The 26,765-nt window shown below is 33.2% G+C and overlaps 3 protein-coding genes across 4 annotated transcripts in view; 2 read left to right on the top strand and 1 right to left on the bottom strand.

Moving 5' to 3' along the window:
* The window catches only part of LOC124530777 (leucine-rich repeat and calponin homology domain-containing protein), a 66,209-nt gene that overhangs the window by 29,548 nt on the left and 9,896 nt on the right, over positions 1-26,765 (bottom strand). For both annotated transcript variants that reach the window (XM_047105051.1, XM_047105050.1), the window contains exon 2: positions 6,423-6,567. In XM_047105051.1, the coding sequence (XP_046961007.1) occupies positions 6,423-6,567 (145 nt within the window). The remainder of the gene's footprint in view (positions 1-6,422; positions 6,568-26,765) is intronic.
* On the top strand, positions 4,922-6,398 carry LOC124530778. Its single transcript, XM_047105052.1, has 2 exons — positions 4,922-5,212; positions 5,647-6,398. Exons 1-2 carry the CDS (start codon positions 5,023-5,025, stop codon positions 6,171-6,173), a joined length of 717 nt encoding a protein of 238 aa, XP_046961008.1. The 5' UTR covers positions 4,922-5,022; the 3' UTR covers positions 6,174-6,398.
* On the top strand, positions 12,718-13,851 carry LOC124531421 (cAMP-dependent protein kinase catalytic subunit 1-like). The gene has a single exon (XM_047106007.1). It carries the CDS (start codon positions 12,718-12,720, stop codon positions 13,849-13,851), a length of 1,134 nt encoding a protein of 377 aa, XP_046961963.1.

The raw sequence follows: 26,765 nt of genomic DNA on the forward strand, positions 1-26,765 counted from the left end.
TGTAAGCATTATTATGTATATATATAGACTATACACTAGAGAGTATCCCGTGAAACTCCTACGATTATTTTTTTGCATTTTTTTTTTTATAAATATGAAATAACATCACATACATTACTCTGATCCCAATGTAAGTAGCTAATGCACTTGTGTTAAGGAAAATCAGAGGTAACGACGGTACCACAAACACCCAGACCCAAGACAACATAGAAAAGTAATGATAATCTACATCGACTCGACAGGGAATCGAACCCGGGACCTCGGAGTGGCGTATCCATGAAAACCGATGTACACACCACTGAGGTCATCATTAAAAGATATTTTTAGGAATTTCGAGACTTAGGACACCTAATGACTTTATTTCATTGTAAACTGCAAGTCACTACAGTCGCATCTACATTTCGCGCCTAATTTATAAAACACTAATTAACATACATATTTAATGTCAATTAGTACTTATTCAGTTAGAATTGGAGTTAGTCGATAAGAATTTAATTTAGTTTACGTTTGTAATATTTTTTATTAACTGTTTTCCTCTCTCTTAAATTAGATATTTATTAAATTGCAATTTAGTAAATCAACCAAGAATCCACTTAATTTTCTGCACATCAACAACTAGAGCTCTTCAAAATAAGAACATAAACGATTTCTTATGTGCTATCCTACAATTACTGGAACAAAAGTCGGCCTACGCAATTAATAATATAAGAATTTGGGTATAATATATCGTAAACCTAAACATAATTATAAAAGATATAATAAATATATGGTAAAAATAATTATAACTAAATGATATATTTAATTAGTAAACGTTTGCGACCCAGTAAATTAACCAGCACAATTACATACAAAATGATAATGATTATTTTTAAAACGTTTTTGGTAACTAGTTACGAATGATATATATTTATCGTTATAACCGGTAATTAAACAAAGTAATATTAACGTCAACGATTATTATCATAACAATTAGTACGATAAAAACCAATCGAGTAATACCAATCAAAACAATCAAACACACATTTGATTAAAATTATGATTTATTAGATTATTTAAAATTAAGAATATTTTATATTCCTCGATACCTCGTCCTACGATACCTCTATAAGAGTCGAATTACTATTTAATATATTTCAATAATATAATATAATCTTAAGTGATAGTGTTTTTTTATGAAGCACGGTCTTTGGGACAAGGTTTGAAGCCCACTAAACATGAATTAAGATGGGATGACTTTATCCTATGCCGCCGTAACTACCCATTATACCAACCTTACATTGCTCTGTAGGGTTATTTGTTATGATTGCATATTATAAAATAAATTCTCCCGCTGCGCCTGTACTATTTACGTCAAAACTTCCTAAGGATACAGGGGTTTCACTAATGGAAGGAGTAACTTGTGAGAAAGGTGTTTAATGCATTAAGATTTTGTGCAAATTGGCTGAAATATGATGATGAATTTCTGTGCAAAATTTCCTCCTTTTACACCACGAATTGTATCATGTATGCTAGTGCCATGTCAGTTTATTTACGTACTAAATTTAAAATTTAGTAAGTAAATAAAATAATGATAAATAATGATAAAACTAAAATAATTAACAATGTAAATACTCAAATATTGTTTCTTATATTATATTAATATTTTACGTTAATTCGTTAGATTAGTACGATAAATAATATGATGTCCAACTGACCAATTTAGGTCACGACATCCGATCTTAACAGAGACTACCCAAATGTTTCTACGTACATTATTTTCTTAATTAATTTATTGACGGACGGCTTAATAGATCAACAGAAGGTAAATGATCATTACTTCACCATCTTCTTTTACAACGTCATCGCCTATGCGCCAACTTGGGACTAAGATGTCGTGCCCCTTGTAACTCAAGTTACACTGACTCACTGTTCAAACCGGAACACAATACAAGTACTAATATAACTGTTTGGCAATAGAATATCTAATACGGTTGTATCTACTCAGACGGGGCTACCACCTACCACAAAGTAAACATTCGCTCTCTATTTGATGATTTTAAAAGATTATTAATACTTTTATTACATTTACGCCAATCGAATCCGACGGATAACAGCTGCGAGTATTATATTAATAACCAGGGAAATATGTCGGTTTCACTTAAAATTATTAAAATACTATAACGTTAGGTGGTTCAATGAATCGTGTCACATATATAACCTACTTTATCAAGAGCATCATAAATAAAACTTACCGAAAATAAATCGCTGATAAGTGTTATCGTACTTCACGAATCACATAATACTTTTATTTCCAGACTTGTTTATGTACATTGATAAGTAATTAGTCTGTAAATAAGCGTGTAAAGACTACTTTTCCTTTTAAAGATAAGTTACTTACACCACACTATCCCAAAGCGGTATATATAACAAAAAATAATCGTACCCAAAAGTAATACACTTATGTCACAAATTTTTCGTCACCAATGGCCTCTATTATACTTAACGCGAACTTAAGGAAAATTCAGTGGTACTTGTTCAAGTTTGAATTTGCGATCTTTGATTGAGATCCATGTTTTCAAATCACTGGATCATAACGATACGACGACGATATTATATGTGTTAACATTTTGCTTGTTTGTTATTATTACACACTTATAGTATACCTAGCTATATACGCAATTAAAGGTTTCCGTATACAGATCAATGTGGCACATCTAGTAAGTAATTGTCCCTACGCTAGGCATAGACCTGTTCAGCGATCCCGTGGCGCCCACCGGACGTAGGAGAGGGTACCGCTGGTTTGACGGTGGACCTGGCCGGTGGACCTGGGCGCACTAGGTGTCCAGAAAACCGGGGAGTCCCACACACCCCCCACCTCCCATCACGTGGCGGAAGCGCGTAAAGAATTTTTCCAGCGAAAAAAAGGCATAGACCTGCACCTCTATTGGAAATTTCTATACAATTATTTATTTCCATTAACTGTTCGTATACGTAACAAAACGCACTGAAGTCAAATCATTAATTGCAATTGAGTTAGTTAAAAGCAGTGAAGATCCATTAGTATATAGACGAGAGTCAATAAGAAAATGATGCGCTGAATTAACAACTGGTTTATCAGCTTCGTTAATGACAACCGAGTATTCCAAATAAGGGTAGCAATGCTTCAAGTTTTATAAATACATTTTGTTGAAAATTAAAATACCAACTAGATATTTAAGTGTGCAATAATTTCTTGCTAAAGTTTATAATGTACTAGTAACCCACCCCGGATTCGCACGGTTGCAATGCTGGTACTAAATATACTACATAATTTATTTATCGACACCACATTAGAAACTTCTAAAGTTATCAGTGTTTCTTTACTATAATGTCCATGTATTTAAAATATAACCTTCCTTTCGAATCACTGTATTTATTAAAAAGAACCGCATTAAAATTCGTTGCGTAATTTGATAAACCTAAGCATACATAGGGTAAACAGTTGTAAGAACTGTGTTGTATACAATGTAAAGATAAAGATGTATTATTAGTCAAGCGGCTAGGCTTTGGATTCAAATCCATTATTAATCAATTATCACACTTTTAAAACACACATATCCTATTATCCTATATGGGTATATTAACTATATGATTATGGGAGTTCACCTGTGTATGTGAACAAACTTGTGCACCAATATTTACAACGTAGTTGCGTTATTTCCGTTGAGAATAGACGCGGTGCGTGTTCACAATTACTCATGAAGATATCATCATCATCAAGCTTAATTACGTATGCATATATTATTCTTATAACTAAATATTTATTAAAGTTAAATGAACACGTGAAAAAATATCTTTGCAACAACAGCAACAACCCACTGCTGGGATAAGGCCTCCTCTTCCATTAAGCAGAGGGTTTCGAACATATTCCATCACGCTGTTCCAATGCGGGTTGTTGGAATACATATGTGGCAGAATTTCTAGGATATTAGACACATGCAGCGTTTTCCTCACGATGTTTTCCTTTACCGCCAAGAAGATGAATTATAAACACAAATTTAGCACATGAATATTCAGTGGTGCTTACCTAGGTTTGAACCCTCATGGGTAAAGATGCACGCGTTCTAACCACTGGGCCATATCTTTGCAATGATTATTTTAATTAATGGAAGGAAATGAAATTACTTTTAACAAGAGATCAGCGTAAAATGCGATGTATTTTTGTAGATGAATGTAGCGTTTTTATTCGTAACAACGGCAGCGTTTGATGCGGTCGACCGCCGCGAATCCGCTCGTTCCCCCCGCCGCCGGGGTCACGCCGCGTCGCTCGATAGATACGAAACCACTACGATAGCGTGTCCACACGTATTCACGTTCCCGGGACAGAATATATACTTTATTCGTTCATAACAAGATCACCTAGGTTCATTTATATTAGAATTTTTCAAGCTATTTCAAAGAGTGTTATCTAAGATGGCGTCATTTTATAAAAGTATATGAATCATTATATAGATAACTTATTACAATTAGATTTAATGAATGATGGGACGTTATCCGAAAATCTGTTTTACTTTTTTAAGCTGAACCTAATCTATGTATATTTGCTACTAGACTTGCGTTCAGACTTGTACTGCGTGCATGAGCGTGTGTGTGTTTACCCCATCTTGCATTGAAATATTCGAAACTGCCTGGTTTTGTCGTGTAAATCACTTCAAATGTAATGGCTTGTGGAATTAATAAATAATAAAATGATTTTTAAACCATCGTATTTCTAGAGAGTACTCAAACGAATTCATTTTAGCGTAAAAATCAGCTTGAGTTATCGATTACATTAAATACCTGTGTATAATGGTGTTGTTATTCATATTAATATTTATTAAAACTATATGTAAGAGTAACGTAGTCCTGTTCTGTTTCGCAAGCGTTGGCTAACCTAGCAGTACACAGGCGCCATTTTGAAACACACTGCGCGTTCCCCCGCCGCGCGTCAGTCGCCCGGCGCACGCTGCTCGTATAGACAGCCAACGTTCGCACGCCCAAACACGCCGTTCAACCGAGGTCACAATGACCACTGTGCAGTTCGAATATGACCCGGAACGTCTAATCGAAGAGGTAAAAAAACGACCGGGTATATGGGACTTCGAGAATTTAGAATACAGAACGAAAAACTTAAGACACAAACTATGGACGGAGGTCGTTAACGAACTAATGACGAGCGACGTGAAGGTTTCAAAGAGCGAGATGAGAGAACTAGGTAATAACAGCATTTTGCATAAGCGTATTGTATTTTTGCTAAACTAGCATTATATGCGAACAAAATAGCTATTTGTTTCATCTAGCTAATATGGATCTCATATGAAATCATAAAAATATGGGTCAACTTTTCTAAAAACGTTTATTGGTATTTAAAATATTTAAGTTGTCAATTACTTGGTAAATAATTAAAAACATTGTTTAAAAATAAATTACTTATTTTAACAAGTATCGGATATCAATACAAATAAGAATTGTTTGTTTACTATAAAACGCAACCGTCTTAAACATAGTAGTAAAATATAATAATAAGTACGTCTTTTTTATTAAGTCCAGAAATATAGGCAACTATTACAATAACGTCTTTCGTTGAAAACCTCGCTTGGATAATATTTAATTATTCTAGGAAATCTAATATAAATTTATCAATTTCAGAACTTCAACTTCAGAAGAAATGGAAGAGCATCAGGGATTGCTTTCAAAAGTACGTCAGTCATCCTAATCGAACGAGACGTCCTTATTTATATAGTAAACAATTACAGTTCCTCTTAAAGAAACGAATAGAACAACCAGAAACTGCTTCGAGTGAATCGGACGACGGAAGAAACAAAAGACGAGCATGGAGACCTAAGAAAAAGTTAAAACTTACCAAAGAAAGTTCAGAAGAAGACAATGACAACGATAACAACGACGATTATCAACTAAATGAAGATATATCAATAGATGTGCCACAGAAACATAATATTATAAATAAATCGAACGTTATCGATGAATTTGCATTCGCAAACGTCGATTCACAGGTCAGAAGCGAATTAGAAGATCCGGATAAATTATTTCTCCTGTCACTACTTCCACATTTTAAATCGATACCCGAAGAAATGCGTCTAAACGTTAAAATGGATATGATGCAAGTTTTGAGAAATGCAAATTATCATACAGCAATAGAACATAAAATAATATAGTTATCTATCAAATGATATTAGTTTATATTTACTTAATTATATCGTTCAACGGATTTATTTATAAATGCTGTTTCGTGGAGTTGAACAATGCTCTGTCTTCTTCTATTATATGTCAAAACAGTGGTAACAGAAAGAGAAATCGGTGTTTAACCAATTAAACGCTAAACATCATTTATAAATAAGGTCGTAAATCTTTTTAACATAAATATACTCCGTTAAGCCCTATTAATATTTTATTTGTGTACTAACCTGAGATCTAAGTATGTAAGTGACTGTAAACCACCGACTGCATCTGGTATTGTTCTGATGACATTTTGTGACAACACTAACTTTTCTAAATATATATACGTGGTCACTTCCTCCGGCAATTCGCTGAACCGATTTTTTGACAAATCTGTAACAAGAGAAGCATTGTTTTAATAACATGATCCGCTAGACTTATTTTTTCTTCAAGCTCGCAAGTATTTTTAGGGTGTAATTTAAGAGTTGTTATTCTATAATAAGAAGGGGACGTAAAGGATAACGATACTTCCTTTCACGAGCATAAATTCGTTATAGCTCCACATAAATTAAATGCTTAGTACTTTGACATGCATATTTATTAGTTAGTATATAAACGATTGTCAAAGTTAAATACCCAACTGAAACAGTTAAACATTTATTTAAAACACACTTAAGAAAAGACGATATCATACAAACGACAAATATACAGATGGGTGTTAGAATCATCAAGGTCATTATAGCTTTTAACTAGAGACAATATGTTTTTTTAATTAGTAACAGAAGCTATAGATGTCCCACTGATTGTCAAAGATATCTCCTCTCGAGATTGCTTAGAGCTTATTTCACAACGCTGCTCTATTGCGGATTGGTGGACAGTGGATACACATGTGGCTCAATTTATTCCAACACATTGTAAAAACAGGTTTGACAAAACAATGTTTATGGTTGAGGTTTCCTTTTGAGTAAATATTGCTTGTTTTAGGAGACTGTAAATGTAGGTTAAGATTTATGTGTAAAATCACTTCATAATAACAGATGAAAGACATTAATTTTGAACAAAATGCAATCTTCATCAAATTATATAACTAAAAACTTGAATTAATCAAACCAATAGATAACACAAAAGTTACGAAAAGTTCGAACGCCGTATATTCTTACGGAAACCGGTTAATAGGTTCGTTGGCACCGGCTCAGCTGAGGGTTTGTTGTGGTGAGATTATATTACTCTAAGGTCTAAGCGTAACTGCAAATAGAGACTGTTTAGATATCGACTCAATAAGAGAAACAAACATATCATCATTACTAGAACATTACGTTATATTTTGGTACAAATATACCAATGGACCAGGTGAAGACGTGGACACTGTTGGCTTTTGCTATTCTTAGTCTTAGAAATTTATATCCTACTATAATATTAATAATTTCAGCATATTTCGATTTCACGGAACATTGTATCCTAAGTGATGATGATGAAATGATCGTAAAACTTAACATTTAAGACATATCCTATTAGTAACATTGAAAATAATTATAATTGTATATTTTATATAGATTTATATAATCATATTGTAATTCATGGGTATATGATTCTAAAAACTACAGCAAAACCTTTTCTTAAGTCCGAATATAATAGATGTAATATAAAATAACAACAGTGCAAATTTTAGTTCCAATAAAACTCCTCTGTGACTTTAATTCATTGCGAAGTATCTATTACGTAAAGCTCCCAAGTGGCAACTCTGGGAGGCTTTAGACAATGGAGTTCACTGCTCGAGACACGATGAGTGTTTCAAGAGAGAAATTAAATGCTGAAACTTAGTTTAAAGTTAGCGGCTTTATAGATTTAGTTCCTGTTCAACAACATTGGACGGCGTGAACGAACGTGTAATTTACTGAGACTGTGTCAATCTAGTGTCGAAATGGCCCAGTGGTTAGAATGCGTGTATCATAGCCGATGACTGCGGGTTCGAACCCAAGAAGGCACCACTGAATATTTATGTGCTGAATTTGTGTTTATAATTCATCTCGTGCTCGTCTGCGACGGAAAACATCATTAGGAAACTTGCATTTCTCTAATTTCATAGAAATTCTTCCTCATTTGTATTCCACTAACACGCATTGGAACAACGAGGAGGAATATGTTCCGAACCTTATCCTCAAAGGTAGAGGAGGCCTTAGCCCAGCAGTGGGAAATTTACAGACAGTTGTTGTTGCGTCAATCTAATTCCGAGTAAACGTACTCGGGACAAAACTCAAGACCTCGCCTTACAATAATTACACACTATAGTTTCCGCTGCGTAACGTAAATACAAGCCGGCGTTGCGAGAGACGTGACTCACATCAGACCAAGCTGAATAACCTCTTGATATGCCTGCTTGTGCATCAACTATAAACAATTCGCTTAAGGAAATCGTGTTAAGTATATTATGATAGTTAATATGCGTGGGTCATTTTAAATGGAATAAAGATGATCTACTAAACACTATATTAATATGTACACTTCAGAGATTTCTACTGTCTATCAGTATTATAGATTTTGAACCATGAACATTTTGCCAGCAGAAGCTATGTATGTGGCCTTTATAGGTGAATCAGTGAATAATAATGATTAGTTTTTCTCACAAGGCTTACGGATTAGTCCATGGTAATCACAAACAAAGCCGATTAAATTAGGCGCTATCAGTATAAAAGACCAGATTGAAAAAATATTATGTACTTCTAATCAATATAATATCATTATACAAATATAGCTGTATATTTTTTTCCTAGATTTTAAAGTAATCAGTGATCTGATGATGTAAATTGAAGTTTGGAAATTTTTATCTCAAATTTGAAGATTTTCATAACTGAATGTGACAATTACAAAGATTATATTAAATTAAGGCATCGTATAGGGAAGAGTTTACTTAACGTTTTAATACCCATTTGTAAAATAATATACGTGACCCCAAAACAAATTTCTAAATATATAATGGTTAAACGATAAATGAAAGCAGACAAAAACATTAAATAACCAAAAAAGCTGCAATTTTGATGATATAACGAAACCAGGCCCGACCGATCGTTAATCTCGGCGGTCTCAGCTATGTAAACTAACATCGTTTAGTTTTATTTTCACGTAAATTTCAGATACTATGATAAGAATATACTTAACGTAAGTGGATACATTAATGTTTCAATTAATGATGCTGATAATTATTAATATTAGAACTTCCGAGATACAAAAAAGTTATAATAAACGTCAGTGACGATTTCATCTATTGAATATCGAAACAAACCAAATTGCATTATTTTCACATACTTTTTTATTTTCCAAATCTGACAGGTTTAGTATTATAGCAAAAAATTTAATATTCAACACTGGATTAAAGTCACTGGAGTTAATGCCTCATCCTCTGATATTAATTATTATTTATTTATAATAATGTCAGATATTTTTACTTAATAGACGAAGGGCAGAAGAGGATCGGTAAAGGGCGAACAATGACAATGAACAAATGATTGGCTCGGCGAAAAGGTTAGATGGATCGAAATAGATGGCATCTAACGTGACATTATCTTAATTTTTTCAATAGACTTAGGCAGCAATTAATAAATACTTTATCGCAATGAAATTGCAAGGAAATTTAATAATAATAATCATGTTATTAAGTTTGCTTGTCAGTGTTGATGGATTTTATCTAAATATTTTTATTGATCCGACCGTTGAATGATAGATAGTTGCTGATAACTGCGAACCTATTTATGAACAAAATCTGGACATAAAACTAACAATGTGCATTTGCTCATTGACTCATTGTTTTACATCTTAATTGAGCAATAGAACGATTTAAGACTGCATTCGAGGATTATGTAAATATGAGAAAAGCAATAACAGCATTCACGTCTGCTTTGTTACTCCACAGCCTACCAGTCTATTCAATATTTTGCAAAGTTGTTGTTGAATGTTTTTCAAGCTGAAAATGGTCATAGATGATTTTCAGTTTACGGGAACCTAATCATTTGCTACTTATATCATTTAATTACAATAACAAATATTCACAGCGTAATTCTTCTGTTCAATTAAAATACTTTGCAAAACTGAACGCATCGAAATCTAAACAATCGCAATCATACTTAAAACAAAGTAACGAATTAATTCCGAAAAAAATAACTCTTATACTACACTAATAAATGATAATAGTAATTATCGCACGTACCTATAGTAAAACTGGCTTGAACAAATGATTTAAAAACAAGTCCGAGCGCTACTTTTTATGTTTGAAACGTCCTCGAAAAATAACCGCCACAAACACATGACATTAACGAATTTATTTTCAACGTTACTAGTTGACTTATCCTGTTCTAAATGTGCGACGGCCTATTTGTTAAATAGTGAATACTCAACATCTTCCTATGACTATTAAATATTAACCTACTCACGCGAGAAGTTTCCAATTTGTTGTTTTCACGGTGTCATTTTTATTAGTTTATGCATTCCTTGATTATTACGACGTATCCTAGGAATTATTTCAATGCGCAACACCAGTCGAAGTCGTGCCAAGTCCACTGCGGACTGCGGGCCTCCGAAAACCTTGACCGACGTAAATCTGATATAACGAAAATCTGCACCCAATAAATTCAAGTTTCGAGCATCTCTAAATTATACATGGCCATAAGCCGTTTTATTCATTCGCATTCAAGAACAATAACGTGAGTTAATAATAGTTCTAAATTGCGATGACCGAATTCGTCGTAATATATCTTCGTCAACGGCGTGAATTTAATTCCTTACGATATTAATGTATTGTTTGAGCATTTTGAAAATATTAAACCTCACAATTTCAGATCTAGTATCTCTTTGTAATGAACAAAAACAACATAGTACTATCCAGTATGTACTACAATGGTTTAAGAAACTGCAGAACAAAGTTTAAATGATAGTTTAAACATTGAACTACCTGATTATTCAGACTCTAGAAAGTTTTTAATTCCTAAAGTTGTAGTTCGTTTCGAAATAAAGCAAATTGAAAATAAACTGAAAACTTTTGGTACATTTCAACTTTTCCGAGATTTGTTTTTACTGTTTTTTCTTCATCGGTTTCTATACTTTAATCACCTTCATGCCAGTAACTATAAAATGACGCATATAATTAATAGTAAGTAGGCATTTAATGAAATAATTAAATCATAGAACAAATTTATGTATCATAAATGAGATGTTCATACTTTCACTGATGTATGAAAGTATAACTCAGTAGTCTTTCCTTATTAATAAATTTAAATCTTATCTTAAAAAACCACGTTAATAAAGATAAGGTTTAATAAACCATAACACATAGATGATAAAATAGCGTGACTGGTATTCGTTACGTTTCTTGTATGTTCCAAAAAAGAATTGGATATATTTTTTAATTTTGAATTTCGATAGATTAGTACACATTGATCTATTTATTCTGATTATAAAAATAATATTAATTACAATGGCAACATCTGTTTCAAAGGATCAACGTATTCCAAGAATGTCGGCAATCGACATTAACATTAAACATACGTCCACACGTCATAAAACGCTGCATGTGTGTCAGCCTTATAAAAATGTTGGTACGATTCAATTTGAGCTCGTCTGAGTGCGTAACGGTACTTTAACGTACTTCGTTGATCATAGAATCATTTAACATAGAAAGTTTGTTGATTTGATAACTATTTATTATTAATTCATTTAATGGTATATTATTTTATAGTATTAATTAATAGTCCAATAACATAAAAAATGTTATATAAGAATGTTGTTAATAATAATTTATTTTGATGATTAGAGAAATTATTACTTTTCAAAATACGTTCAACATTAAATCATTTGAAATATCAATTGTCTTTCCGCAGCTTTAGACGTTATAGCACAGACGAACAATTTTTACGTATCATTGCGACAATTGGCACGACTCGCAAAACCGCCTACGGGAGATAAGTAGCGTAAAAGTCGTTTGATGTCTTGTTATGAAAACACTGTTTATAAAAATAAATTATTATTTACGCTATAAATTAAGTAATGTTAGCAGGAAAAAGCTACATATAATGATTATTATATGTGTGTATTACTGACTACATAATATAATTATCAATAGAATTTATTCAAGCTATTCTTAGTCAAAGGAATTCGTTCCTTTTATTGGAACTTATACAGTGTTGCCAAGAAAACCTGACGGTAATTAAATATCGTCATTGTATTGCTTATTCGTACAAACATTTAGTACAAGGGGAAAATTTTCCGGAAACCTACATAATAAAATAAGTTCCACGTGCCGTCTGATCAATACGCTAGTCGGGACGTCGACCGGCGGTGTATCACCCTAAACACAGCTGATTTTACCACCCTCGCCCTCAGCTGGTGCGTTCCCTTCACCCCACACTCTCATATACCCTCGCTTTCTTTGATGCTCGGAATAACATTCGCAAGGGTCCCACACTTTTAAAAGGAAATCGTTATTTTCTTCGAATATTTGCCATTCCGTAAATGCGACAATCTGGTTGGTTACGGCGTAATAACGTCAATGACAACATGACAACAAAAAGTTCAAACAAAACGTATGGTACATTTAAAAAAGAAATGTCTTATAAACTAGCCGCTCAATCAACTTCCACGGAAGTGCGTGATGGTTACACGGAACAACAACAGCAAACATACAGAAAATATCTGCAACAACTCAAAAATGAATTCGATCAAAGATGGTGTAAGAAACAAAACTTTAACATCGAATTTTCCGACTTAGAACGTGTCCGAACGCTCGGTACCGGCGCTTTTGGAAGAGTTGTTTTATTAAAATATACTAAAACACAAAAATTCTATGCCATGAAGGTTTTAGAAAAAGAAAAGGTTATAAAGATGAAACAAGTCGATCACACGCTCTACGAGAAACGAATTCTCGAAGCGATACGATTTCCTTTTACTGTTTCGATGGAATTCAGTTTTAAAGATAATAGTTATATTTATTTTGTTATGCCATTCGTACCTGGAGGCGAAATGTTTAGTCACCTGCGGCGAATGGGAAAGTTTGAGGAACCGTTAGCGAAATTTTATGCAAGTCAAGTTATTTTAGCTCTAGAATACCTGCATTTTACAAACTTAGTATATCGAGATTTAAAACCAGAAAATATATTAATAGATAGAAACGGCTACTTAAAGATAACCGATTTTGGATTTTGTAAAGTATTACAGGGAAGGACTTGGACACTATGTGGTACACCAGAATATTTGGCCCCGGAGTTAATTTTAAGCAAAGGATATGGTTTTTCCGTAGACTGGTGGTCGTTTGGTGTTTTATTGTATGAAATGAATGCAGGTTATCCTCCGTTTTATGCAAATGATCCAATGAAAACATATGAAAAAATTGTTGCTGGAAAATACCGTTGTCCTTCGAGCTTCAACGCTGATTTACGAGATATTGTTCGCAATACACTTCAAGTTGATATAACCAAGAGATTCGGAGTAATGAGAAACGGTGTAATGGATTTCAAAAACCACAGATGGTTCAAGGGAATCGAATGGGAAGCGATTCTAAACTGTCGTTGGACACCACCGTATATCCCGAAATGCAAGCACCCTGGAGATTCAACTAATTTCGAACGATACGATGAAGAGGCAATAAAACCATCTTCACACTGTCGATTTGAATCTGAATTTCTAGACTTTTAGAATTTACTAAAACTTCAGTTAACAGTAGCTCTATCTTTCATTTTCTACTCTTTAAAATGAATGTCAAGCAGTTTGCCATTAATAAAATAATACATACAAACACACACAACTAAATTTCATTTGTAAATAGTATTATATGAGTTATTAAGGAAAAGCTTAAAAATAAATATATTTATAATTCTTGATCATATGTCTCAGTATCAATATCGTTTTGTTTGTACACGATTAGAATATGTGATTGAGCACGTGCGAGGGGCTCCGCAATATGCGCCGGCGCAAAGAGGGAACACTTAATAACTGGTGGGGGCTTGCAACGTTACTATTTTTAGACACGACTAGATATAAAAAAAATTCTATGACATGATACAAAACGAGGAATAGGAGCGTGCCTGTTCTTTTTTTTTGTCATATTAATTGACAGAGCAGTTTTTCATAACTGTTTTTAGCTAAGGCAAAGATATTCAAACTCATAGAATAGATTATAAACATACATTAAACACATTTACAAAGCATATTGGATAATCGTGTGAATACGAAAATCATGTGCGACCTAAATGCGATTCGTGTTACCAGTTTTAGCATGGATAATGAAACATCAAGTACACGTTTATAGCAATCGAACGGTAGTCTCGTCCAAATAGTTTAGAATAAATAATATGATAAATTTAGGTTAAGGTATAGATAGTCCAACATTTGTTTTTTTATTATCTATATATAATATATAAATCTTTTGTAATTTAAACTGAACTCATAAAATATTTAATCGATATCGATAAAAAAAAATGTGTGTTTGAGTAGAGTAGGTAGGTAGGTACTTTATACTGGTAGGTGGCGCAACGATAGGGAAGTAAATGAATTCTTACGCGAAGTCGGGACGGGGAGCTATCATAGTCTATCTGTAAAACATGATATGCCTCAAGGTATTCTATGAGAATAAAGATAATTAGATAGATAAGTGATCAGAATCAAGATGAATGACTCAAGACAATAGTGACCTCGCAGTCATGCAACTAAAGGGTTGTGAAAACCAACCAAGTGTAAAATGAAGGAAGCGGAGTTCCGTTTCACGTACGACGGGACATCCTCATGACGTATAGACTAACGTCTTTTAAATTACTTTTTTTATAATATTGAAAGTGATCGCAACTGAGCCCAGCAAAGATTATGTATATATTTATTTCTAAAAGAAACTTAACTGTATAATACGCATAAATCGATTTTGATCGAGTTTTGGCTTAACTCATTTTTGTTTTTTTTTATGTCAGCTAGCCGACCCACTCCAGCTTTGCATTACTAACTACATCACTTTAAAAATCTCTAAAATTATCATTGTTTTCCCTAATATATCGTGCATGTACCATACACATGAAACTTCCTCTTGAATCAATGTATATATTGAAAAAAAAATCAAAAAACGCATCAAAATCCGTTGTGTAATTTCAAAGATTTAAGCTTACATAGGGACAGCGACTACGACAGGTGTAAGCGACTTTCATACTATGTAATGATTTCGAAGACTTTATACAAGACCTTCCTAGCAAATTCAAGATCAGAGTTTCTTAACCGGAGTCCAGTTTAGACGTTGGCTGTGTTAACAAGGAGTATACATATAGCTCGGATAGTAAGTAGAGCCGTTAGTCCTGTATACGAAGTCTTTCCGGTCGTATTTAATTTACCGTCTAATCAGATTTTGTGCGAGGGAATTGAAAATTCACTTGCGTTCGCAAACATACGAAATCGATTACGGAGGACATCAGTGTGTAATAAAAAATAATACTTTAGTTTATCCGTGTTTTAATTATAATGCAGGCGTAGCATGTTGTCATCTAAATAACACCAAGCAAAAGAATTAAGATAACAAGGCGAACTTGTTATAAGTTTTGAAGTTTATTGCTGTTAACGTTTTGAAAGCTACGCCACGATGCAGTAACACTCTTTAGTGTTAGCTGATGCATAGTCACTTCAAATTATTCTGCAACATAAAATAAGTAATAAGCAATAATTTCAGTTTATCGGCTTTTTGGACATAAATTAATTTTTACGATTCAGAAATACACAATCATCATGAACACTCGTGAACTAATTCGCAGATAATGTCGAAATATCGAGCTCCAACGGATAAAAATGAAAAACATGGTAAATATCGTAGTTAATAACTGTAATAATTACACAATAATCGTTTTGAATGTGTATGTACCAATACTTAAAAACTTATAAACCTTATTACTTATTAGTTGAACCTAGGCTTTACTCGAGCGAAATTTATCAAACACATATTTCCAACCCCGTTTTACTCCCTTAGGGGTGAAGTTTCGTAAAGTCCGTTCTTAGCGGATTTACAAGTCCTTAGCTGTCGCTTTCTTAGGTTTTGTAATTAATAATTGAGTGTTATGTTGCTTTTACATGTATATACACATTAATCATTAATGTTAAATTTGAATTCACTACAATGAATAGGAAACAGATAAAAAACCGTAAAATACGTTAACAAAAGACAAACTACACAATTTCAAGTAACTCAGATTGGTATTATGTGGGAGTGCTATTTATGAGCTGGTCGAAGAATAATTTACTCGCCATTACATAATAAATCACTATATGGACCGTTTCGTTATCCTAGGAATTATTCGAAATAGCTTTTGTCTATGTGCCAATATCAAAAGGAACTTTATCGCTGGAATAGTATCGGTGGGTCTTAGGTTTAAACCTCGGACCAGGCTAATAAATAGTTTTGGGCAATTCATCGAGCAATTATCAGTGAGACTACCAAAGATTGGTTTTGACAGTGTTTACACTTCGAGTCTCATATAGTACGTAAGGACGTTATAGTGAGCCAGAACACTCTCAATTCGTGATCTCAGATCGAGTTGCATCCTGTTGGGCTTATGTAAGTGATAGAATAGATTAGATAACAGTCCTCACATTTGTGTTTACACACACTTATCTTGCAATCTTGGCCAGTCATCTTGGGGATTGGAGCCGTGACGAAAATCGGTCACCAAAAGAAAACCAACAATACATAATTGAAACAAAAAAATACGTTCATTCCCACGTGAAATTCATACTAAGCCATAAAAAGTTCTTACAGTACAAAACATATTTCAGTTATATAAAAGCCTTGCGCGAATAATTAAACAACACTTGTTAAAGCTCAGGCTATAACAATGAGGTTATATGAAAGGGGCAATATAATAATATACTTCTTTTAAGTTTTATTTGTAATTGATCCTATTTCATTTATGGTTTTAGTACCTATAATACATACCTTTAAAACCTATTTAAGATGTAGGTAATATTATTCGGCACATTTTTTATTTATTTTTAGTAATAGAAATGAACAAATGTAGAAAATAATCAGAGAATATGTGCTTCCTAATACCACTGTAAGAACTATAAAACCCTTCTTACATCATAAAGGCGCTTCCAAGTTGTCAATTGTCCTTGAGATCTAGCTCACTCACCACAAATACTGCAGTAATTATATCGTCGTTTGCCGGTAGCAAATCTGGTGAGTTTGTGATATCACACACCCGGACAGTATTATACAAACCAAATAAGCTTAAATCTAAGTTAACAGTATGAAAAACAAACAAATGGTATAATGTTTTGCTTTCAAATATACCCAAAATATATTTACTACCGTTTAAGAAGGGGGAAAAAATATTATGGAAATTAATGACACTATTAAACCATATATGTCCTCAACTTTTCCTTTCTAAAAGTTTATTTTTTGGTGTAGTAGACGAAAACGACTTAACACGTTCACTGCCACCTAAATTTTTCCTATGCTTATAGCGATGCCGGCATACATAATGCCGCGAACACGCTAAGCGTGTCCCCGGCATCGCAAGATAAATTGTATGGACAAGCGTAGCGTGTCCACTGGCACAGGAACAAAAAAATGATTATTTTTTTGTTAAAACGGTCTTTTTTAGTTAATATTTCTTGTGTTATGCAATAATTAAGGTGTTTAGAATGATGTTGTCAGTGTTTTATCCCGGAATTATGACAAAAAACCGCTTTTATGGTAACTAAACATCATAATGAATCAGTGGTTGTAAAACTTTTTAATAAATTCCCACATATCATATTTACATTGGTGTCGAATTTGATATATACTTTTTATCGCGTTATGATTTAGTTCGTATTTCAATAAAAAAATTGTTCATGATATATACTGTTATCTGTTATCTACTGTTGTATCCCTGCAAAGGACGCGGGTCAGTTTGAAATTAGAACTTTCAATACAAATTAAAACAGAGTTTAAATTTCGCTTCATAAAGTGTCCATAAAAATCCACCTTCTTTTTTTTTCTCAAATACATACTTATTAATTTCTAAAATCAATTTTTATCTCACTTGTTTCGTTCACTTTCTTTTTAGTTGCTAGAAATGTTCAAAGGTCATAGGATATCGATTCGGTGCACATGTCTTGATATAATAATAAACAAAAATTAAATAAGTAATAATTAATAAACAAATAATTAAAAAATAATCAAGCTTCTTGTAAGCTAAACTCGTTTTATTGTTTCATTACTTCAATTCTTGTAACACGAATTTGAAGTTGACATGTGTTTACATTTTTAAGGTAAATCAGCCTTATTTAGTGTTTGATTTTATATATTTGGTGTATGTATGTGGTAGTTAATGATTAATCGAACTAACATATAGGTACTTGTAATACATAATCAGTATCAGTATCAACATAACACAAAGTAAGACAATTTAGTATAAACTTTGTCATTAAATAGGAATGGCAGAATTACGGCTTATATAGTTTTACTACAAAGGTGTATAAATTTTTATAATAATAGATATTTGTACAAAAAAAAATGTAACAAAGTTCCTCAAATTTGAGAAAACAATAACAAAATTAGTTCAATTGTCAACAAATTGGTAATAAGCCATTAATAAAATGTGGTTTGTTGAAAAAACAGTTTGACAATCTATGATTATCCTTAATAAGTGAACAAGCCTAGCGTGTCGCCGGCATTACAAAAGACATTTTTTTCTAAAATAAAAAAAAAATATTATTTTTAACGGGCCACTTAAAAACTCAGTAGCTTATCGCTTGAAGATTGCACACAATTAGTTTGAATGAATAATTTAGCCTAGTTTTTAAGATATCACTGAAATTCTTAGAACAAGCCTAGCGTGTTCGCGGCGTGGCTATAGAAATTCGCATGAACACGCTAGGCTTGTCGCTGGCACTGAACGTGTTAATTAACATAAGTCTCTGCGGTTTTAATTAATTTATTAATACTCTTGCTATAAAAGAGAATCGATCAGAGGATTGCCCAACGAGTGAACATAAACACAATTACACAACAGTAAAGTGCTATGAAAGCCGACGAACACGCTTGAAGAGCCATCAAGCTATTGATAGACCACCGTGAACGGCTTATGCGATGATAGGGTTACTAACTCAATTGCTTTCATCTATAAAATATCGGATAAAAATACAGATAACAGATGTGACAAAGATAGAATTGAATATATTCGTTTATTTTTCAGCTAAACTCATCTTAGGAAACAGATACCAATTTACTTATTTATTTAATGACTGTTCGAGTATAAATGGACTTCAATAAACTGGAGTTCATCCTGTCATTAAATTTTCTCAGTTCTTTATTCAAGCTTCCTGGTCATCGTCTCGCTAATGGCGGTTATTTCTTGCGTTTATTGCAAAAATATACTATTATTGAAACAGCGAACATTTCAGAAGCGCTAAATTGCTGAGACAATCTTAAGGAAGTATATAACACAATATTGTTGTAGATGCTTTTAAGGAGATCGTAGTCCAAAGGGTATTCGTTCATAACATATCGATTGACCTTTAACATATATTGTCCATACAATTTCCAAAACACTTCTTTATTTCCATATATACTGTTTAATATTGACTTAATGGACAAGTAATATGATTAGTCTTATAGAACTACTTAATTATTAAGTTATAAGAAATCTATGTTTAACTCTTTACTTGATTGCATCTAATAATTTGCCTTCTTTCTCTTAATTTTATTCTGCCTTTGTTTTAAAAAAAAATATAAAATATATATTTATTGGTCGAGAAACTTATGAAGGGATTAAAAAGGGAAAGAGACACGGAAGGAAGAGTAAGCTGAACCAGGTCCTGATTTGAGAAATTCAAAAAAAAATCTAATAGCAATGAAAGCAAAATGGTTTAAATCCAGCTGCTTTTGAAGTTGTTAAGTACCGAGCAGTTGTTAAGCCTAATGTGGGTCACTGACGATGCAAAGGCAGCAGTACGCGATGAAGTGAAACGTTGAGGGCGAGATAAGAGTGCCGGTTATAATGGCAAACGTCACTGTATCGATCTAGATACATTTACTAGGTAGTTACTATTGATTACTTCACAAGTTCTAGTAACTACCTTGAAAATATTAATTACGAATTAAGTTTAGTACTTGTAAAACTATAATATTGAGGTGATTGTATATATGTTCATATTGATAAGTATTCATAAACCACGATAAGTAATAGACGATATAATGGCATTGTAAAATGCTTTTTCTTATAACTAACGCGTTGTATTATTATTATTCCTTTTAAATAAAATAAACATTTTCCTTCTCTTACTTAGTCTGAAACAGCTTTACAAAACCAAAACATTTCCTACACTCATCTTACATCTATTTTTATAAGTCATTACATAATTCTAACATGTCAATTAAACGTGTAAGCTCCCGCCGGTCCGGTATGTGGATTCTACTAAGAAAAATATTACCGTTTGACAGTAGAATAGCTGATGAGTATTTCGTAATGGGGTCACCGCTGGGCCTAACTACAAAAGCCAGACTCGAAAGTCGACTAGACTGGACATTTTGCCTAAAAGCTGAATATCGCTACATTGTAATCACTACATGGTATAAAACAAAGTTGCATTCTGTCATTATATCCCTTTGTATTAAATCTTTAAAAGTACGCAACAGATTATGATGCGATTTTTTATAATAGATGGAGTGATTCAAGAGGAAGGCTTTTGTATATAATACATGGTCAATACAGTAAAGAAACACTGATAATTTTGGAAGTTTCTAATGTGATGTCGTAAATAAACAAATGCTGTAGTATATTTAGTATCAGTATTGCACCCGTGCAAAGCCGGGGCGGGTCGCTAGGTATATTCTTAAAGCCGTAAAAGGTAGCTAGTTGGCAGTCTTTAAAAACATCTTTAAAGCTAGATTTAAACTTTTGTTAATATTAGTCACTGCCTCGCTCTTCCTGTTAGCGTTGTGTGCACTCAGTGTAATATGATGACAAAAAGCCTAACAAAATCCGGACAGACCGGACACGACCGAAAAAAGCCAAACATGTCTATTTTAAGCCGGATACCTGACAACCCTAGACCTACCAGTTAAAATTTTATTACGAGTACTATAGAGTCCCTACTTATGCAATTTAAAATCAAATTGGCGAAAGGGATGCGCTACTTAGATTCAGTTCATTAATTCGATATACTAGACATAAATCTTGGTTACTTATATATTTGTGTTATTATAACTTGAATGGAATAAGTGTTAAATATAAAAAATAAAAAAACTATTTCTAAAGGGGAAAAAGGAACATGTGTGTAGTAAGCTATATAATACCCGCAGACTGTAACACTGTATATAATATGTGGACATACAATTTAATAATCTGGACTGTGTAGCTTAATCTGTTAAAGGCAATATAATTGAAACTACTAACCATTTATCGGTGTGGTACGATCTGCAATGCAAACTGTTCTAAAATATAAGAAAATTAGCAGAGCAGAAAAGAGAAGACTTCCTAATCAGCGCGCCAGGCCGAAGTGATAATTCCAAACATAAGTTTTACAACTTTACCTATACACTCGTACATGTAAATTCTAGAGGACATGACCAGACAATCGACGCGAAGGAAGCTCGTACCAACCTGCATACTAATTTAATACAATAATAGTATAACCCGTACAAGTGAAAGAGCTTCGAGGCTAAAAGATTCATCATCGTGTGACAGTCTACTTTAATCGTCGGGGTAACATTATCAATATTCTCGGGACAATACCTGTCTATGAGGTGAATAAAAATGACGCGCCTATTGTTACAAACTGGCCTCGCCAAAAGTATGGTCGTGTGTAGACTTTGTTCACGTAACCGAATTAACTTCACGACTTTTATCTATTCTGGTTTTCGATTAATTAAATATTGTTACCCTTTTGTGGGTAACCTTCGGATGTAAGCCAACGAAGCGGTAAAATGGAAATATAAAGAGAGTAATTTAGATTCGCCGGCCTTAAACCCCTATTAAAAATACAGAGAGGCTGTGCACGAGAACTCAATAAAGGGTTATAATTAATTCAAGCGTTTTTCAGCTTCCCGCGAATATGGCTAACCAGGTGGAAATTATAAATAGGCATTTACCATATGTTAGCCTACAAACAGGAGAATAAGTTAAACGTGTCAAGGTTTTATGTCGTGGTCTCATTCTTTGGTTTAAGAGCACGAGTGAAGCCATAACAAGAAAACAGTTCATCTGTTGTAAGTTACAAGGAGCAGCAATCCGATAAGCCGCATTAGCGCCAACCACACGACATACGATACAACTTTCGTATTAACTCCATCACTCGTAATACCGTTTATTTAGAAGTCTAATCATTCTGAAACTTACCAATCTCGGAAACAAATTGACTTAATTGGAAAAATAGTTTTTGAGGAATGTATGTATATGACTCATAAAAAAGCACAATAAGTTGATTAAAATGAAAAGTTTCATCAACTAGTTCAGCAAATTTTAGGGGTTCTGCTAAATCTGGCCCATATCATTCAAATTTAACTCGAGTGAAACCGCGAGATGCAGCTAGTTAAACTACAACGATGGATGCATTTATCTACGATCTGTTTACATTTCTGGGACTACGCCCACAGTCCGACCACACAAAAAACAGGTTCGGTGTACCTGCGCAGTGTCACATATTGAATGGGGAGTTTCTACTTCACTCGTTACTTTCAATGGCGCCTATCATTAAAAACTATCATTTTTAATGACTTACTCTGACAATTCAGTTTTTTATAATGGGCGATAAATAAAGGTTTTTATTTGCATCTTATTGACATATTTAAGTATAATAAAGAATATTTTATATCTAAATCTCGAGATACTTAAACAGTAACGAAGATACGATATAAATACTACTACAGTAAATGATGCAGAGCTATTTGCTTTGATGGTATCGTAAAGATATTTGATTAGGATCCAATTTATTTAGTCAATATTCTATATATATAAATGCAAATAAGAATGAAGTATGCAAAGTGGTATCGATGGTGTGATCGTCCCCATACATCCGGAGTTGCAACGCTCGAGCGAGCACGGCTGTGCACCTGTCGCCATCATTGTGTGCCTTTTGTATAGAAAAGTTTCGAGAAACGACTGACGTGAATACATCTGAACAAAGTTCATGGACTATACTTTCAAAGGATATCAAACTTCAGAGCTGTTCTAATTAAAACAGATATAAAATATAACAAACAAAAGTTGAATATTTTATATGCAGTTTAATAACACATGAGCGTCGAGATGGCCCAGTGCGCAGGGCATGAATCTTATCCGACAATCGTGAGAGTTCATAATTCATCTCGTGCTCGGCGGTGAAGGTAACCTGCATGTATCTAATTTCAATGATATTTTATCACATGTGAATCCACTAACACGTATTGGAACAGTGCAGTGGAACTAGATACAAAAACATTTCTCGAAGAGAAAAGAAGCTTTAGGGCATCGGTAGGACATTTAATGGCTGTTAATTTTTTTTTTTTTTTTGTTGAACAATATTTCTACTCTTGTAAAAACGGGTATATGTCATGTCCACTATGATGACACTGCATTATTCTCGTTCGAAAATGTTGACTTGAAAAAAAAGATTGCTTTTTCTTTGTGATATTGTAAAATAAATACCTATTTTTTTTCAAAATTTGCACATGGCGGCACATTGCGGCACAGTTTTAATAAGTTCGATAAATTAAAATAGCGGAGCCAACCGGACATAAAAAAAGGACCTTCTCATAAAAAGGACCTTCTCATAATCTTGCATTTTTTGAGTAAATTTTTAAGCAGCACATCTTACCACGTACTGAGCACATTTTAGTACATCTATTCTTTTAAAAAAAATTGATTATATTTTCGAAATTATTCTTTTATACTTGTAAAATAGTAAAAAAATATTTTATTTATTTACATCTTCGTCGTAAATCGCATAACAGCACATATCGAGCACATTACGGCACAATTTTAATAAATTCAATAAAGTAAAATAGCGGAGCTAACAGGACTTGAAAAAAGGAACACCTCATAAAAATGATATTTTTTGAGTAAATTTTTTTTCAAGGGGCACATCATTGCACATACTGAGTACATTTCAGCAACTTTTTTTTTTAATGGAAATTCAAAAATTGCGGTATCGTCGCAATGGACATGTTTATTTCAATTTCCATGTTTAATATGTGTCCAAAATCTTTTCTGGAACATTCTCTTTACACGAAAATATTTTCTCATTTTACTTTGAATTAAACTTCCAGTGTCCTTGTTTAAACTACGAAGCTGAAAAATGTTTACTCCTTTTTAAAAGCACTCTATTCACCTTGTGGCTTATGCTGCATTAAAAAATTGTTTCAGCGCTTGAAATATTCTTTGTTAATTAAAAAAAAGAACGAAAAGTTTTAATTAGAATTTCGTTTAGTCACTAATTGAATTAAACATCAACTCAAGTTAATGTGCGTTTCGTAACAATTGCACCGACACAAAGTGGGACAGGCAAAAATAGACAAAAAAAAACCTTTAAAAGTTGCGTCTTTGTATTTCGATAAGTTGCATATTAAAAATACTGATTATAATTTAATGCAAACCGTTCTGTAATAAAATAAATAATAGGAAAACTGCAATAGTAATTGAAAGTGTATCGATAATACATATCGAATGGATTGTTTGCGCTGGAGCTGGTGCAAGACCAACGGCGTTACGTGATAGTTAAAGCAAAGTATCATACAACTTTGGCCTGCTGAGATTTTCTTAACAGGAAACTTATAATTGGCCCAACTTTTATTTGGAACTAGGACCTCGAAACATCCGCTTGCACGACAAAGAATTACAGATTACAAAACGTGGAAATACGGCTAAAACAAAAGCAAAGTCGAACTTCTAGGAGTGATGACATACCAAAAAACCCATTAACCCCTAAAATGCGAACAAAACCCCGAACGACTACTAGTTTATATTTGTATTATATGACTATTGTTTCATTTCAATTGTTTTATTATTCCTTTGCACACCTACATAGGTACTTTCCAGCACTTAAGGTTTACTGCTAGAAAATGCTTTTAGTTGTAAGCCAGAAATTTGTAACATTTATTATATACATATATTGTGTTTTGCAAAAAAGTTTAATAGATAGTTATTTTCCAAGAACCATCGAGAATGACTTCCAATAAGTTTCCCAGACGTAGTTACAAGATTGATACATAATCCATATCAGTAAATGTATATAAAATGAATGTATCTTTGTTAGTCCCGTAATGTTCCTATACCATTGGTCCGTTTACGATAAACTTATCGCATAATATGCCTGCGAAAGTTTCGGACTTACGTCTTACAATACGCAAACAGGTGAACACTTTCAACGAATTGAAATCACGCGAACCTATGTGAACCTGGCACCCTAATTAAGAAAATCGCATTTTTTTTAACGCATTATCGAAGAGCTTGGTATGTAGTTGATTGTAGTGAAAAAAAATTTGTTTGTAGTTTGACCAAAAAAAAAATATGGGTCATCCAAAAATAGCCATCCCCCGGATATGCAAAAAATAACTTCTAACGGTTGATTCCTATAGGAAATCGTTAGTAGCTGATTGTAGTGAACGAATTTTCGTTTGTAGTTATTTGTTGAATTTTTTTTTTTTTATTAATAATTTTTTTTTTTTTTTTTTTCGATAAAGTTAATCGTTATTGAAGCTTTTGCCTAAATTGTGCTTCAAAGTAAAAGAATTTTCGATTGTGGTAAAACAGCAGTTGATAAGGAGCAATCAACTTGAGTCAAACTCGCTTCGAAGTGATGAAGATTGAATTACTCCGGTTGTGAACACTAGACGACTACTACAAACGTCGAAAATGACTCAAAGATACTCGTTGAGGTTTGTAGTAAAGGAATTGTTGATTGTAGTTGAACGGAAGTTCATAAAAAGCGACCAATTTGAGTCTAACTCGCTTTGGAGTGATTCCGAGTGAATTACTCCTATTGTGAAGATTAGACGACTACTACAAACGTCAAAAACGACTCAAAGATACTCGTTGAGGTTTGTAGTAAAGGAATTGTTGATTGTAGTAGAACGGAAGTTCATAAATAGCGACCAATTTGAGTCTAACTCGCTTTGGAGTGATTCCGAGTGAATTACTCCGATTGTGAAGATTAGACGACTACTACAAACGTCAAAAACGACTCAAAGATACTCGTTGAGGTTTGTAGTAAAGGAATTGTTGATTGTAGTAGAACGGAAGTTCATAAATAGCGACCAATTTGAGTCTAACTCGCTTTGGAGTGATTCCGAGTGAATTACTCCGATTGTGAAGATTAGACGACTACTACAAACGTCAAAAACGACTCAAAGATACTCGTTGAGGTTTGTAGTAAAGGAATTGTTGATTGTAGTAGAACGGAAGTTCATAAATAGCGACCAATTTGAGTCTAACTCGCTTTGGAGTGATTCCGAGTGAATTACTCCGATTGTGAAGATTAGACGACTACTACAAACGTCAAAAACGACTCAAAGATACTCGTTGAGGTTTGTAGTAAAGGAATTGTTGATTGTAGTAGAACGGAAGTTCATAAATAGCGACCAATTTGAGTCTAACTCGCTTTGGAGTGATTCCGAGTGA

This window comes from Vanessa cardui, chromosome 7, assembly GCF_905220365.1.
Source record: "Vanessa cardui chromosome 7, ilVanCard2.1, whole genome shotgun sequence".
In the NCBI taxonomy this organism is placed as follows: Eukaryota; Metazoa; Arthropoda; class Insecta; order Lepidoptera; family Nymphalidae; genus Vanessa; species Vanessa cardui.

What these genes read in the sequence shown, in the direction of transcription:
- LOC124530778 (XM_047105052.1), top strand. Translation starts at nt 5,023, where the DNA reads ATGACCACTGTGCAGTTCGAATATGACCCGGAACGTCTAATCGAAGAG. An exon ending in GAGCGAGATGAGAGAACTAG is followed by an intron (nt 5,213 to 5,646) that starts GTAATAACAGCA and finishes TATCAATTTCAG; the next exon opens with AACTTCAACTTCAGAAGAAA.
- LOC124531421 (XM_047106007.1), top strand. Translation starts at nt 12,718, where the DNA reads ATGACAACAAAAAGTTCAAACAAAACGTATGGTACATTTAAAAAAGAA.